The following is a 14,937-nucleotide window of genomic DNA, read 5'->3' as shown; positions in this document are numbered from 1 at the left end:
GTGATTATGGAAGGGTCAGTGAGAATGAAATAAAAGTAGTTGAACTGAATAATGACTTTAGTGGCATCCAGTTAAAAATGGGGAGTAGAATAGCAGCATTGTAGACATTACAATGTCTAAAAAATAAAATCTTAATATAAATACAGTAACGAAGGGATGGGATATCAGCATGTTAATGAAGAACATGTGAAGAACTGATATGGTAATGTCAGTTTTTCACACATTTTTGTTTTAATTCCTATGAACAAATGAAACAGTGAATTACATCATAGTTTTTATTTTCTGATGTATTAGTGAACTTAATTTATTACTAGACTTTGCAAAAGATGCAGCATATATCAAAAAGTAGTGTGCTGATCAAAGTCAAAGAGGACTTTGTTAAATTATGGCTACTTGCTACTTAATTGGTATTAATAATATCACTGATGATGATTCAGTTATTTGCTAAGAATGCAAAGTTGGACTGGACAGTACAGAATAAATGATATACCCTTCAGGAGGACTTGTATAGATTGGCAATCATCAAATGTAGGATTAAAGAGAATGCAGGTTGCATGATAGATTGGCAATCATCAAATGTAAGATTAAAGAGAATGCAGGTTGCATGATATATATTGGTGGGCTGTACTACAGGAAATTAAAGAGGGAATCTTGGTGTTTGAGTGAACAGTGCAAAGATCGTAAGTTTTTTGTTTGCATGTTGATTGTCATGAAATTTTTGCCCTTCACATATACCTCTTGCCTTTTCTGATGAACGGACAATGTGATGTGTTTGCACCCAGGTTGTTTTCATTCACCTATACAAATATCAGTCCCATAACAAATCCTAAATCTTTCATTCCTTAAATATAATTCTTACGTTTGGGGTAGTGCAACAACTTTGTAAAAATTCTCAATTGCATCCTCACAATTTGACAGCATGTCAAGTTGAGAGTGTAGGTGTTCTCCCATCAATAGAATGTGGGTTCAAATCCCACTGTAGCTTAGATACTTTGAATGTCTAGGTGGTAGATGGCTTTCATTGCCCATTGTGAGACAACTGCTGTGCTCATTGGAGAAGCTCAGTTTTCTCCACAGACAATGAGTTTTAAAATACATAGAGATTTCAGAAATTTAGCTGTTTCTTTTTTCCTGTGTGAATTCTACTCATGACAGGGTAAACCTATGTCATATTTAGTACCATGGTAGGATAAGGGTTAGATAATTCAGAAACCCCACTCCTACAGGCTAAACATGTCACTTTTCAAGCCCCTTCAGGCTTCCACCAAGCAACAAAAAATCACCTGATATCTAAAAACATTCATAAACTTATGCTACAGTGGAATTCCATCCCAGACTTTGCTGGTGGAGATAAAAACTTGGGAAACCAGGCCATCTGACGAAAAAATCATCTAATGATACTTCTTTGATTCCTGATATAATATTAAGGATGAGCAGTGATGATAGTTTTGCATTATATCTTATCTGAATTTAGTCACTTGCATTCATTTTCAAATTAAGTTAACAATGTATGATATGTATATATTTGGAAAATTACATTATTTTCCTTTGTACTCAGAGAAAATATTACTATTTGATTGATTAGAGATAATGCCAAAGCAGGTGAGGACCAAGAAAAACTCTACTATTTTTGTATGTGGTGGGCTAATTAATCTTTAATTTGAAAGTAGAATCAAGTTACCTATGTCTGGGATTCAAGATCAAGGCATTTTGTGCCCAAAGGACATATACAGAAAATGTGTAATGATCCTACCTATACTGGGCTCTACACATCCTGCAAACATTTATTGTGCAGTTCAGTGATGTCAAATTTTTAAAGTTCATGTTATTTACACTTCTGTAGTGTTTCTTCTCTAATTATTATATTTTTAATAAGGGTAAAGTTAAAATTAGTACATATTCAAGCTAACAACCCCACCCCCCTTTCTCTGTCTACACTTCTGATAATGTTGAGTAACAGATTTCATGGATGGATAACACCTACACGGGTAACAAACTGTTTTGTGAAAGTAATGGTTGCAGCTCATGGACATGTGGATCTCTAAAATTTTGGCATCTTCATGCTCCACATTAAAGGCATGATAGATGATTATGTGTAAATTAGATATTACTAATTTATATCTGAATATGCAAGTTATAAAATAAATGAAATTATAGATTATAAAATTGATAATGATTATGAAATATAATTGAAACTATTTTAGATTATATATATATATATATATATATATTTTCACACATACACAAATTCAAAAATTTTGTTGTGGCATAGCTTACCCAACATATGGGAGAACTAGTTTTTCTCTAGCTATTTTCTCATCATCTTTCAGTGTCAAGTTGAAAGTCAAATTAGCTGTTGGGTCTGGTTTCTGCAATAAAATTTATAAATATTATTGTTACTGAATAATTTAAATACTTATATTTTATAAGTTGCTAAAACATTAACACTGCACAGCTAGGCTTTTAAAACACTGTCTACAATGAAGCATTTTCAAATGCAAATTAATTATTATAATATGAAGAGCAGTAAAAAATAAGAATAAAAAAATATGGTAGTCACAGGAAGTTAAAAAGCAGTCTATGAAAAAGAAGAAATCATATAGACAGTTCAAGACTATTAATGCAGTATATGCTTTTAGAGAATACAGAGAAGAATTAGTAAAAGTAGCTAAACAAAGTAACAGAATGATTTTGGAAAGAATATAAATATCAAGGTGGAAACATTTTTTTGGATGCTACTAAGAAAGCATAGTAATGGATACCATATAAAAAATCAAAGATCATAAAAGTGATATTAAAACTGAAGATGAAGTTATTTTGGATGTTTGGAGTGATTAATTTGAAAAATTCTCAAATAAGATAACCAGGAGGAATTCAATCCAGAGTACATATCAATAATTGAAGTATACAAAACCATTAGAAACATGAAATGTAGAAGGGCAGATCTTAGTACAAATGCTGAAATACACTGGTATAAAAGTTTTAGTTGGTAAAATCCCACAAAGATTAGAAAAGCTCTCAGTGCACCAATTTATAAAACATAAAATAAAGCAATGGATAATTATAGTAAGGAATTATTGATTGTTCTAGGAAAGATTTATGTAAGCACACATAAGAAAAGGCTATAAAAATAATTGGGGAAAAAAATGGAGATGAATAAATAAATAGGCCAAATAGAAGTTGCCTTTTTGATCTTTATCTTCAAAGAAATAGTGGAGAAATGAAGGTGGTAGTAATAAGGATCTATTTAAGTTTTGCTGATTTCAAAAAAAAAAAAAAAAACATAAGGCAGCAATGGGTAAACAGTTTTTCTTGCTGCCTTATATACCTTATACACAGTTATGCATTACTATTAATAATCTTAAGGTTTGTATATTAGGGAAAGTGGTTTTATAGATGACATTATTCTCTAATTTTCTTCAAGAACCTTTAGCCAAACTAAATAATTGATCTGAAAATTTGCAATAAAAAGCCAAAGTATGAAATTATTTTAATAGTTTGTCTTTTTTGAAAAAAACCTTCAACTTAGTAAACTTAGATAATCGAAACATACACTGCAACTAATTAAGACAAGTAAAGTGGGAAACCAGTTCAACAAATTTCCAGTGAACCAGAGGGAGATCAGCCAAAACAAGACAGTGTTCAGCCCAACTGTCCAACTTGCAGACTGAAAAGCCCAAATATGACAGTTCGGAGGAAAACTAGGGGAATGAACCAAAGAAGAACCTGGAATAATTAACATTTAAAAATGTGCAAGCAGAGCTAATTTAAGATAGTTGAATAGGAAATTAGTCAAAGTATTGTGTTGGACTATCAAAGTGTGACATCCCTTGAGCATACACCAGTATATTATGATAGATCTTGCTTACATCAATCAAGTGTTAGCACAGTCAATTTATGTTTTCACTGACTTCAAAACAAGTATCTTCACTAAATTGTTTGTTTTATTTTATACAGTTATATGTTGTCTATCAAGTTTTTAATGGCACTTGTGATATAGTAACAATTATTAGAAACATATTTACGAGAATTAAGAATTTTAATGCAAATATTTTGGCCTGAAACTAACAGGCCATCACCAGTGCATGCAAGAGCACAGTTACAAGATGAAGCAAGAACAATGGCATGTGTTGGAGTGCCACCCTACAACAGGTAATTAAATAACTATACATATAAATTACGTACTGCAATAAAGACTTTATTGTAAACCACTAATATTTTGTGATAAGTATCTCATCAGAGTGAAAACACACAATGAGAACCAAAGCTATATGGAGCAAGAAAGAAAGTGCTCTGGTCAGTCATATGTTGCTATTAGGAAGAACCTACAGGAACAGAGGACATTAGTAATTAACAACTGTAAACAAACATAGCCAAAATAAAAACGGAAAAAATGAATTTATCAATATCTAAAATTGTAGAGAGTTCCATTCCATGCATTGCATCTCTGAATTACAAAGGTCCTGAAAAGATAGTTTAATCCTTTCTTTCTTCTCCATAAACCAAATCTTCTCCTGGTTACCCTTTACAAAAAAATAAACACTCTCTCTTTCTCTGGTATTTACCAAGTTCAATGTGAATGCCTTGTACTTTGGACAAACAGGACATTCAGTTGAAAAACGACTACAGGAACACCAATCTTACATCCCCACAATAAGCCTGAAAAATCTGGCATTACTGCATTTCCTGGTTATATATGGGTTGTACACACACACATATGAGAAATGTATTTTACTTATAGTAAATTGGAGCCATATGGCCAAGAATTAAAAGAGGGAATTGGCTAATTTTGAGCAACTGGAGGTTATTATTATATAATTATTGGGGAATAACATGAGCAGTTCCAGGGAAAAAAATAGCAGATGGAATAAAACAGGCACTGGAGAAGCAGATGAACTGTAAATAGCTGTTGGGTAGTTGCTCTTGTTATGTTATTACAGTATACAGAGAAAAACAGCACCAGTTGAAATACCTGGGGAAAATACATAATAGAACATGCCATCTTTGAGAGTGATCAAATTAGCTTAACTCTTTTGGACAGCATTAAGAATTTAGGCTGATTTTTGTTTGTCATCCAAATGAGAGCATATTTTTAGGCTTAGAAGATATGAGATTTGTACAAAGTTAGTAGCTGGACAGGTATAAAATAATTTCTTGAGTGGAAAATAATGACAAGTTTTTGAAAGCTGAGGAAGCTACAGATGTAGTATTTGAAGAGTGATCTGGTCTTGCCTTACAAGCTGGATATTATTAAATGTAAAGGAAATGGAGTGTTATTTTTGCATGAAACAAGACCAGACTCTTGTTCAGGCAGTTGAAGTTAACTATGTTCTTAACTCATTGAAGAACAGCAAAGAAATTAGTGTAGCTAGGTTACTGGTGCTCTTGGCAAATTTGTAGCTACACACTTTTTTTTCGGTGTAACAATTTCAATAACTTAATATATCATGTAACTGGCACCCTTCTGACAATGGTCTCCAATGCTATGGCATTCCTACAATCATAAATAACTATGGATAGGATTTGAGATCGTAGGAAGGTCATGTTTTCTCCTATCTGTAGTTCCAAGGAACTCCTGTATTGGTAGACAAATCTGAAGCAGTAACCTTAAAGTTGACAAGGAGTAATATTCTTATTTAATCCTTTTAATCCCAAGTGTAAGCAAACAAAGTTTGCACATGAAACATCTTCATGACCAGGCTATTTCTATGTAGAAGCTATTGACTTCACATTAATTACCTCAGCACCCCTTATAAAACAGAGTACACACTTTCTTTTGGAAGTGCATATTGCTAAGCATTATGGGAAGGGCGACTATCCAGACCAGTTTTGACCTATATTGAGGTTTCATCAGTAGGAGACAGATCCAGGAAGATACAAAGGTTGAATTAATGCAAAAGTAATATATTTCCCACATACAAGTAGTAAAAAGGTGTATCACTTAATAGTTACAATACTATGGGTTAGAGTGAGTTGTAAAAAGTTTCTTTGTTGCAAAGTAAATTAAACTTTACAAGAAATTATATTCTTGTTCTGGGGTAGTAGTCCTTCCCATAATGATTAGCAACATATAAACTTCCAAAAGGATGTGTGCTTTTGCATTATGGGAAACTGATGTGAAGTCGAGTCAAGCATCTATATACAAGTAGTCTAGTCATGAAGGTACTTCATGCACAAACATTGTTTGCTTACACTTGAATCAAACTTCTTAATTAAGCTTTTAATTTGTAACCAAGTGAAAAAACTTTCTAAAGCCATCTACAATTACACAGAGTTAATGCTGAGAGATACTGGCTGCCATATCAACGACTATAAGATGGCAATATTCGAAGTTCTCTCTGCCAGACCATACATATTTTTCTATATGTTTCCATGGCAAATGTCCAGAGGTAAGTGATTTAGGCAAAGAGATTTTCTGTGGACCTAGAGTAGCAGAATGCACACTGGTAAACTTTCAGGTATAATAAATTTAGTTTAATCCTACATCCAAGTGTGAGCAAACAAAGTTTGCGTCTGAAAATATCTTCAGGACAGGGGTAAAGTAGTACAACACCGGGCAACTCATAGCAAAGGTGAATCAAGCTAACATCATGCCTATCTCAGTATCTCCCATAATGCAAAACACATTTCTTTGCGGATATGTATAATATTATGCATTAAAGGAAGGGCCACTACCCAGACTAGTTTCGACCTTTATTGAGGTCTCTTCAGTGGGAGCCAGGCCCAAAAGTGGAGATACAAGGCAGAAGCAATCGCGAGGTCATCGTTACCTATAGGAGTTGCCAAAAGGTGTACCACCTTTTTATTAAATTACTCTGGATTTAGAGAAAGATGTTGAAATTTTATTTTTCACTTGTTTAGACTATAATAAATTTAGTTTAATCCTTTATCCAAGTGTGAGCAAACAAAGTCTGCACCTGAAAACATTATACATATCCGCAAGATGTGTTTTGCATTTTGGGAGATACTGAGATAGGAGTGAGGTTAGCTTGGTCCACCTTTGCTACGATTTGCCTGGTGTTGTACTACTTTACCCAAGTCCTGAAGATATTTCCAGGCGCAAACTTTGTTTGCTCACTCTTAGATAAAGGATTAAACTAAATTTATTATATTTTAACTTATGGATCTGAGAGCTGGGTCAGAAGTAAAACACTTGACCAAAGACTAGAAACCACAGATACGAGAGTCCTGAGAAAGATTATAAGCGTGAACAGATGGCATCAATGGCAATATCATATTAAAAACAAGGATATTAGGAAAGAACTTGACATTGTCAGCATCCAGGAATGAGTTAGCAGAGCTAATCTCAGGTAGTATGGTCACTTAAACAGAATGCGCAAAGAAAGATTAGCAAAACAAGTGTTCTCTGCCAGGTTGGCAGCAAAACGACCCAGAGGAAGACCAAGATATAGGTGGATTGATATGGTACAAAGTGCCTTAGACGATAGAAATATAAGATCTGATAATGTTGGAGTCTTGACAAGTAATAGACTGATTTGGACGAAAATTGTAGATAGGAAATTAATAATGATGTAATTTTTTTCATGTGGTACTATATCATTTCCTGTACACCCCTTGAGGGTACATGGCAGGAATTTGATGATGATGATAGTCTAACCAAGTGAAAAATAAACTTTCAACATCTTTTTCTAAATCCAGAGTAATTTAATAAAAAGATGGCACACCTTTTGGCAACTCCTATAGGTAAAGATGACCTCGCCATTGTTTCTGCCTGGTATCTCCACTTCTGGGCCTAGTTCCCACTGAAGAGACCTCAATAAAGGTCGAAACTGGTCTGGGTAGTGGCCCTTCCCTTAATGCATAACATTATACATATCCGCAAGGAGATGTGTTTTGCATTATTGGAGATACTGAGATAGGAGTGATGTTAGCTTGGTCCACCTTTGCTACAAGTTGCCTGGTGTTGTACTACTTTACCCCAGTCCTGAAGATATTTTCAGGTGCAAACTTTGTTTACTCACACTTGGATAAAGGATTAAACTAAATTTATTATAGTCTAACCAAGTGAAAAATAAACTTTCAAAAACTTTCAGGTGGTGACAAAGTTTACCACTTTGTCCTTTGTCCTTTATTTTAAAGACAACTGTGGTAACATAAAAATACTGATGGCAGATATTTGTCACCTTTTTTTGTTATTGAACAACTTTAATGAGTGACATTTTTAAGAGGGTTCTGGCAGATACCTCTCTGGACATGAAGTATCATCCATACTTATGGAAGCCAGAGCCAAGGAAAGAGAGAGACGAACTATTTTTTTTTTTGGAGGTGAGTGACCACTATATGTTATGTTTATGCTAAGAGATGAAAGTTTATTTTTCACTTGGTTAGACTATAATAAATTTAGTTTAATCCTCTATTCAAGCGTCAGCAAACAAAGTTTGCCCCTGAAAGTATCTTCAGGACTGGGGTAAGGTGGTATACGAGTTGCCCGGTGTTGTACCACCTTACTCCAGTCCTGAAAATACTTTCAGGCGCAAACTTTGTTTGCTGACACTTGGATAAAGGATTAAACTAAATTTAATATATGCTAAGAGTTGTCCAAAGCTAGTGCTATTCTAAAGAAAGAAATCTTGACTGAAGACACAGTTCAGAGTTGTTTTTTTAATCTATCTAAATTTAACACTTTAATAATGTTAACATGTAAAAAATACATAACATGAAACTAAACTTTTTTACAATTTATTTTTTATTTACTTACCTTTCCTGGAAGATTTTTTTCTCTATCATTATCAAGAGGTTTCACCTCTAAATCAAAGAAATTGTTTACAGTAAAGAGCACTTTCTGTAAAAAAATCATAAAATATGAAATAAGTGGATATAGATAAAAATCAGTTATAAAATGACCAATGAAATAAAAAAGATCATAAATAAAAAGGAAAAAGATATTAAAAGGGTATAAATAAAAATAATGTAAATTAACGTCTTTTATATACCATACCGCATGTTTAGCCGGGTGGTTGTGCGCTTTGCAACCATATGTGGGAAAGGAGTGTCTTGTGTTTGATTCCTGTCGCTGATGTCAGGAGCTTAGAATCTTTCTCAGACATAGCCAAGTTAGCCGGTGTTAGATTGTGATAGAGTGGAAATTTATGAACTCCTATCTTATCACAATCTAACATGCTTTTCCAAACAAAAGAATGAGATAAATACAGTAAATTGCCTCTAAGTGAAAATTAAGTATTATGTATATGTAAATCAAGTGTGTTCTGTTATGAAAAGATTAAATAAGTATGTATTTTGTGCCAGTCACGAATGTGGTTAATTCAATACTGAAAGTGTAAAACATTAGCAGAGCATTATGAAATATGTATAAAAGAATTATAAAATGTAAGCACAAATTCAACAGTTGGGGGGGGAGTCAGGTCCAAAGGTTACGGAGTCGTATCGCGAGGAAGCGGCTCGCCCCAAGCAAACAACGTGACGTCAGCGTACGTGCAATAGCAGGGGAGAGATATGGACGCTATGACGTAGCAACACGTGTGAGTTGGCTGGACATCGAAAAGGGCGAGAATCGCCGAGAAGAATAAGGGAAATATAAGGGTCATGCAACCCTGTAACAAGGCCTTTTGTTTCACGATCTCCGGTGTTCCCCTCTCGTGGTGGCGTAGGGTGCGAGTGCCCTCGATGTCGGACGGATCCCGATAGGCAGTCGCAGGTCTTAGCGGCAGTATCTCCGCGGGAAGAAGCAAGTCTGGCCATCCACAGAAGGCCGGTCTCCTGTGAACTTATGATGCCATAAAGTACCATAAAGGAAGATAAGTAGACTTTGTTTGTGTTACACTGATTTTGAGTGAAAGATTTGTGCCATGTTAATATGTTATAGGAAAAGGAACATTAATGATATAGGATAAGATTGTATTGCTATCAGTTTAGAGGGATATTGAAATTAATCTTACTATCTGTCATTGTGTTTAAGATCGCTTTTATATTGAATGAAATTAAGGATATGTTTAGAGTAAAGAATTGGCATGATATAAAGAGATTGTGAAAGATATGAATGTTATCTTGTGTAGTCTGACAGAGCTACGGAGTCTTAGGCCGATTGTGATAATAGTACATGATTAATGCATTAGCGAAGGTTAATATAATTCTTACTTTAGGAAGCTACTGTATAATATTTTATAAGTGTAATAGTAGTGTTTGAATTTTATATACCTTGTCTGGAACTCCCTTAAGATGGGATTTTAATTTATGTTATTATGTGTATCAACTTTGAGTATAATAAACCTTGCTTTTGATTCTAATAAAGACTTTCTGTGATTTCTGGAATCCGATGCACCGCTTATAAAATATTAATGCGAACCTATGCGGGATATTTGAAAAGGGTATATTTTGGCCACGTCTGCAGAGTTAATAGGCATCATTAAGTACTGTCCTGAGATTACCTCTTGGTTGTTGATATTAATAATCTAATAGCGCTAAGTGGCGCAGCAGAACAAATAAATTTCTTGGCGTTTTACGAGAGGTAAACCTTAGACACTGATACTCTGGTACTGCCTCTATCTCGAGGAAATTCCATTGTCCCTCAGAGGTACCACGTGCTGCCCGATAGTGTATTACGGAGATAAAGCAACAAAGGTTTAAAATAAGTGTGAATAAGAAGACGCGATACAACACCGGTCTTGGGTATGGGCCGCAGGGTTTTTCTCCCCAGTTTATCTGCAAACAGGCCCTGTGAACACATGCTTCTACAGACAGGATACTTCCAGGAATAAGCAGTAACCAATCTATTCCATAGGATTTCAGTTCCAAATGCCTACGCAGTAAAAAGTGTTGGTCTACGCCTGAGAGTAAATCATGACGATATACCATAAAAAATGTAACAAGAAATTTGTTCAGTATAATAAAATCTGCTTGAGTGTACATCTTGAGTGTAAATCTGTCAGAGCTCAGACAGATTATGAATATGACTAAAATAATAATTGCACTCATTCATGAATGACAATATTCACTTTAAATATGATGAATAGCGAGTCTGGCATTACAACATACACACACAGGAAGTTCTCCATAGGAAGGAGCATGTGAAATGACTGAGGAGCCGAGTAATTACAACTTACCCTATTCACACACTACACATCCTAGACTGACAATTTAATTTGAGGCTTAATTTTTTAGAGATGATTATTTCTCTCTCTCTATTCCAAAATGACTGCCACTGGCATAGAGGTTTGTGTCTGGTAATCAGTGTAGGACAGGCAGATGGCGGATGCTTGAGAAATGAACTAATCTAGCTACAGCCTTGTTTCTCTTCATCCCAACATGGCTTAGAATCCAACAAAAGCATATATCTAAGCGTAGCTTCCATAACTAAGAAGTTGTGTTGGATTCAAAAAAGAACTAGATTTGTAGCTCTAGACCATCGGTTCCCAACCTGGGGTACATGGTACATGAAAAATAATCAGTAATGGCAAAAAAAAAAAAAAATCAGTAAACAAAATGCACTGAACAAAAGTGTCAGTATTTAAAAACAGCTATTTTAAAAACAGGGGTACAATTTATAAAAATGGGTTTAAAAGGGGTACACAAGTGGAAAAAGGTTGAGAACCACTGCTCTAGACTATTGCCTGAAAATAACTTCGAGTCTGAATATATTATGCACATTTGGTAGCATATAATCTGATGTATTTTTGCACAAGCACTATCGCATACAGCTCAGCTGCAAAGTTGGTGCACTCTAGTGGAATTTGCTTAGATATAAAGATCCCACTAGATCTTTAGATTATGAACTGTCCATGTAGACAGGCACAAAATCAGAGTATTCAGTTCCATAAGCATCAAAGACCTGTTGGTAGACACCGGAAGGATAGAAATTTTTGGTAGCTTGCTGAAAGAAAAAGCTATGTGCTAATATAATATATATATATGACTTCCAGGTGCATGCATGCATGCATGTATGTTTAGTGACATCTGGGCTATGTGGTCTACTGCAATCTCTACAGCTTGTAGAGAGCTTCCATTTTCAAAGGGATTTATGGTGGCCCACCGAGTGTTATACAGACTCTCCCACTGTGGACAAAAAATAGTTGGCCATGTGGAGTGGTCTTCTGGCAGGGATGTTATTTTCATTGCATATAACTAACAGCTGTTGATGAAGCAACAGCTGTCTGTTGACAGTCATCATGACTGGCAAATGAAAATTGCTCAAGGCAGTTTATTTGCCTTGATGTATAGACTAGGAAGAGGTGACATACTTCAGTTGCAATAGTGATGACTTGGGACCTATAATAAAGTTTTGATTTTATCAATGCCCTGTAGAAATGAAGCAAAGAACATCTGTCAGCACCCCAGAAGATGGAGGACAGGATGCATAGAATGGGTGTTGAATCAGTTTTTTCCTTTCTCACATAACTGCCATACACGAGGGAGGAAACTCAGTTTGCTGCCAAATTTGAGTCCCAAGAACTTGGCTTCTGGTGCAACTGGGATTAATGATTGTCCTAGTTAAAGTTCTGGGTCAGGATGAGGACTGTTTGCAGCAAAAGCATGCACAAATTGTCTTCTGCTGTGAAAATCTGAGCCAATTTGCAAGTGCCCATTTTGGTCAATGGCTTACTGAAGCTGTCTTGCTATGACTCTCATATTACATGAATGGCAGAAGATAGTGAAGTCATCCACATAGAGGGCATTACTTACTGTTTTAGGAAGTTGTTCTAATATTATTGTCAAGTTGACCTTGACTGCAAAAAAGGGTGACACTAAAAACTGAACCTCGTGGACTTCCTTTTTTTGGTTATATGGTTAGGAGAGAGCACGTCTCACTCAAACTTGAAAGACTTAATTAGATGAGAAGTTCTTGATAAAAAGAGAGATTCCCTCTAAGCCCAAAATTATGTAGGTCTTTCAATATTCCAAAACTCCAAGCAGTGTCATATGTTTTATCAAAGAAAACCGATACTAGAATGCTTGCATTTTAGGAAGGCACCTGTAATGGATGCCTCCATCCAGGGAAATGATCAGTAGTAGAATGATATTTTCAGAAGCCAGGTTGTCTCTTCAGAAACCCCTTAAAAGACAAGAGTTAATCATTTTTTCCAATCTTGCACAAGCAATTGGACAGTAATTATTCGGGAATTTTGGATCCTTCCTTGGTTTAGAAAAGGCAATTATAATTGCTTTTTGCCAGGTACCCAGAAATATGCAACAGTTGATCCATGGATGATGATGATGATGATGATGACAGATGTTTTACCATCTCATAATGGATTTTACCTGGTCCAACAGCAGTTGGATGGCATTTAAGCAAAACGGCTTTCATTTTTTCTTTAATGACTGGCCTGTTGTATTCTTCAGAAAACTGAATTTGTTGTTTTTCTGCTTTTCTTTTTTGAGCAACTTGGGGGAGGGTGAATAAAAAAGATGTTGCTGATGCTTTAGCAAAAATCTCCCAGTGTGTGTCAGCAATTGTTGTTGGATCAGCAACTATGCAACCATTGTGCTCAAGGATAGAGTTGGTGGGTGGTATATATATATATATATATATATATGTAGAAAGTATTTTTACCTTGGGTATAAATATGTTAAAGATACCAAGTAATTTTAAACCTGGTTTTACTCCATTTCCCAAGTAAGCAAACAAAAAGTCAAGTTTGTGCCTGCAATTGATGCAAGTCTAACTGATCCCACAGGTAGTGCAGGACCAGGGCAACTCGTGGCAAAGGTGGAACAAGCTCCGATCACTAATCTTAATATTTACCCTTAATGCCAAAACACATCTCCAAGAAGGGGATGTATGATGTTTTGTATTAAAGGCAAGGGGCCACTACCCAGACCGGTTTCGACCTTTATTGAGGTCTCGTCAGTGGGAGCTAGGCTAGAATTAGAAATACCAAGATTTAGTAATACAGAGCTTGTAAGTATTTCGCCAAAACAAGTTGCCATAAGGTGTTTTAACCTTATTAATTAAAAATCTCTGGAGGAGATATAAATGTAGAAAGTATTTTTACCTTGGGTATAAATATGTTAAAGATACCAAGTAATTTTAAACCTGGTTTTACTCCATTTCCCAAGTAAGCAAACAAAAAGTCAAGTTTGCACCTGCAATTGATGCAAGTCTAACTGATCCCACAGGTAGTGCAGGACCAGGGCAACTCGTGGCAAAGGTGGAACAAGCTCCGATCACTAATCTTAATATTTACCCTTAATGCCAAAACACATCTCCAAGAAGGGGATGTATGATGTTTTGTATTAAAGGCAAGGGGCCACTACCCAGACCGGTTTCGACCTTTACTGAGGTCTCGTCAGTGGGAGCTCGGCTAGAATTAGAAATACCAAGATTTAGTAATACAGAGCTTGTAAGTATTTTGCCAAAACAAGTTGCCATAAGGTGTTTTAACCTTATTAATTAAAAATCTCTGGAGGAGATATAAATGTAGAAAGTATTTTTACCTTGGGTATAAATATGTTAATGATACCAAGTAATTTTAAACCTGGTTTTACTCCATTTCCCAAGTAAGCAAACAAAAAGTCAAGTTTGCGCCTGCAATTGATGCAAGTCTAACTGATCCCACAGGTAGTGCAGGACCAGTGTTACTCGTGGCAAAGGTGGAACAAGCTCCGATCGGAGCTTGTTCCACCTTTGCCACCTATATATATATATATATGCCCTTCATTTACTGGATTTTCTCCCTGACTTCTTTAGTGTTGGTTGTTTTTCTCTGAAGGATGTGTACTGGATACAGAATTCAGTTTGACTAGTGAAATGTGTCTTGCTCGAGCACCTTTGAAAGCAGCGAGGTTTGTTGTTATGGGGTGCCTTCAAAAATTGCCCCAATCTTTCTTCTGAGCTTCTTTGACTGCTGTGTAATTCACTCCACTATGGCGTAGGAAGCCATAATGTTTTAGGAAATGCAGTTATGGCAGCTTGTATACTTGCAGAACTTGCTCAATCTTCTGTGATGCGACATCTGTGATGGA

The 14,937-nt window shown here is 35.5% G+C and overlaps 1 protein-coding gene across 1 annotated transcript in view; it reads right to left on the bottom strand.

The window, feature by feature from the left end:
• Nucleotides 1–14,937, bottom strand: part of Elp5 (Elongator complex protein 5) — a 69,894-nt gene that overhangs the window by 8,358 nt on the left and 46,599 nt on the right. Inside the window, exons 6-7 of the mRNA XM_090412872.1 lie at nucleotides 8,720–8,803; nucleotides 2,278–2,369 (exon numbers count right to left, since the gene is read on the bottom strand). Coding sequence (XP_090268998.1) covers nucleotides 2,278–2,369; nucleotides 8,720–8,803 — 176 coding nt within the window. The remainder of the gene's footprint in view (nucleotides 1–2,277; nucleotides 2,370–8,719; nucleotides 8,804–14,937) is intronic.

The sequence above is a fragment of the Typopeltis vanoorti genome, chromosome 2 (assembly GCF_054136105.1).
Source record: "Typopeltis vanoorti isolate ZY-2024b chromosome 2, IOZ_Tvanoo_1.0, whole genome shotgun sequence".
Lineage (NCBI taxonomy): Eukaryota > Metazoa > Arthropoda > Arachnida > Uropygi > Thelyphonidae > Typopeltis > Typopeltis vanoorti.
The sequence above is the reverse complement of the archived record's forward strand: the minus strand, read 5'-3'. Positions and strand labels throughout refer to the sequence as shown.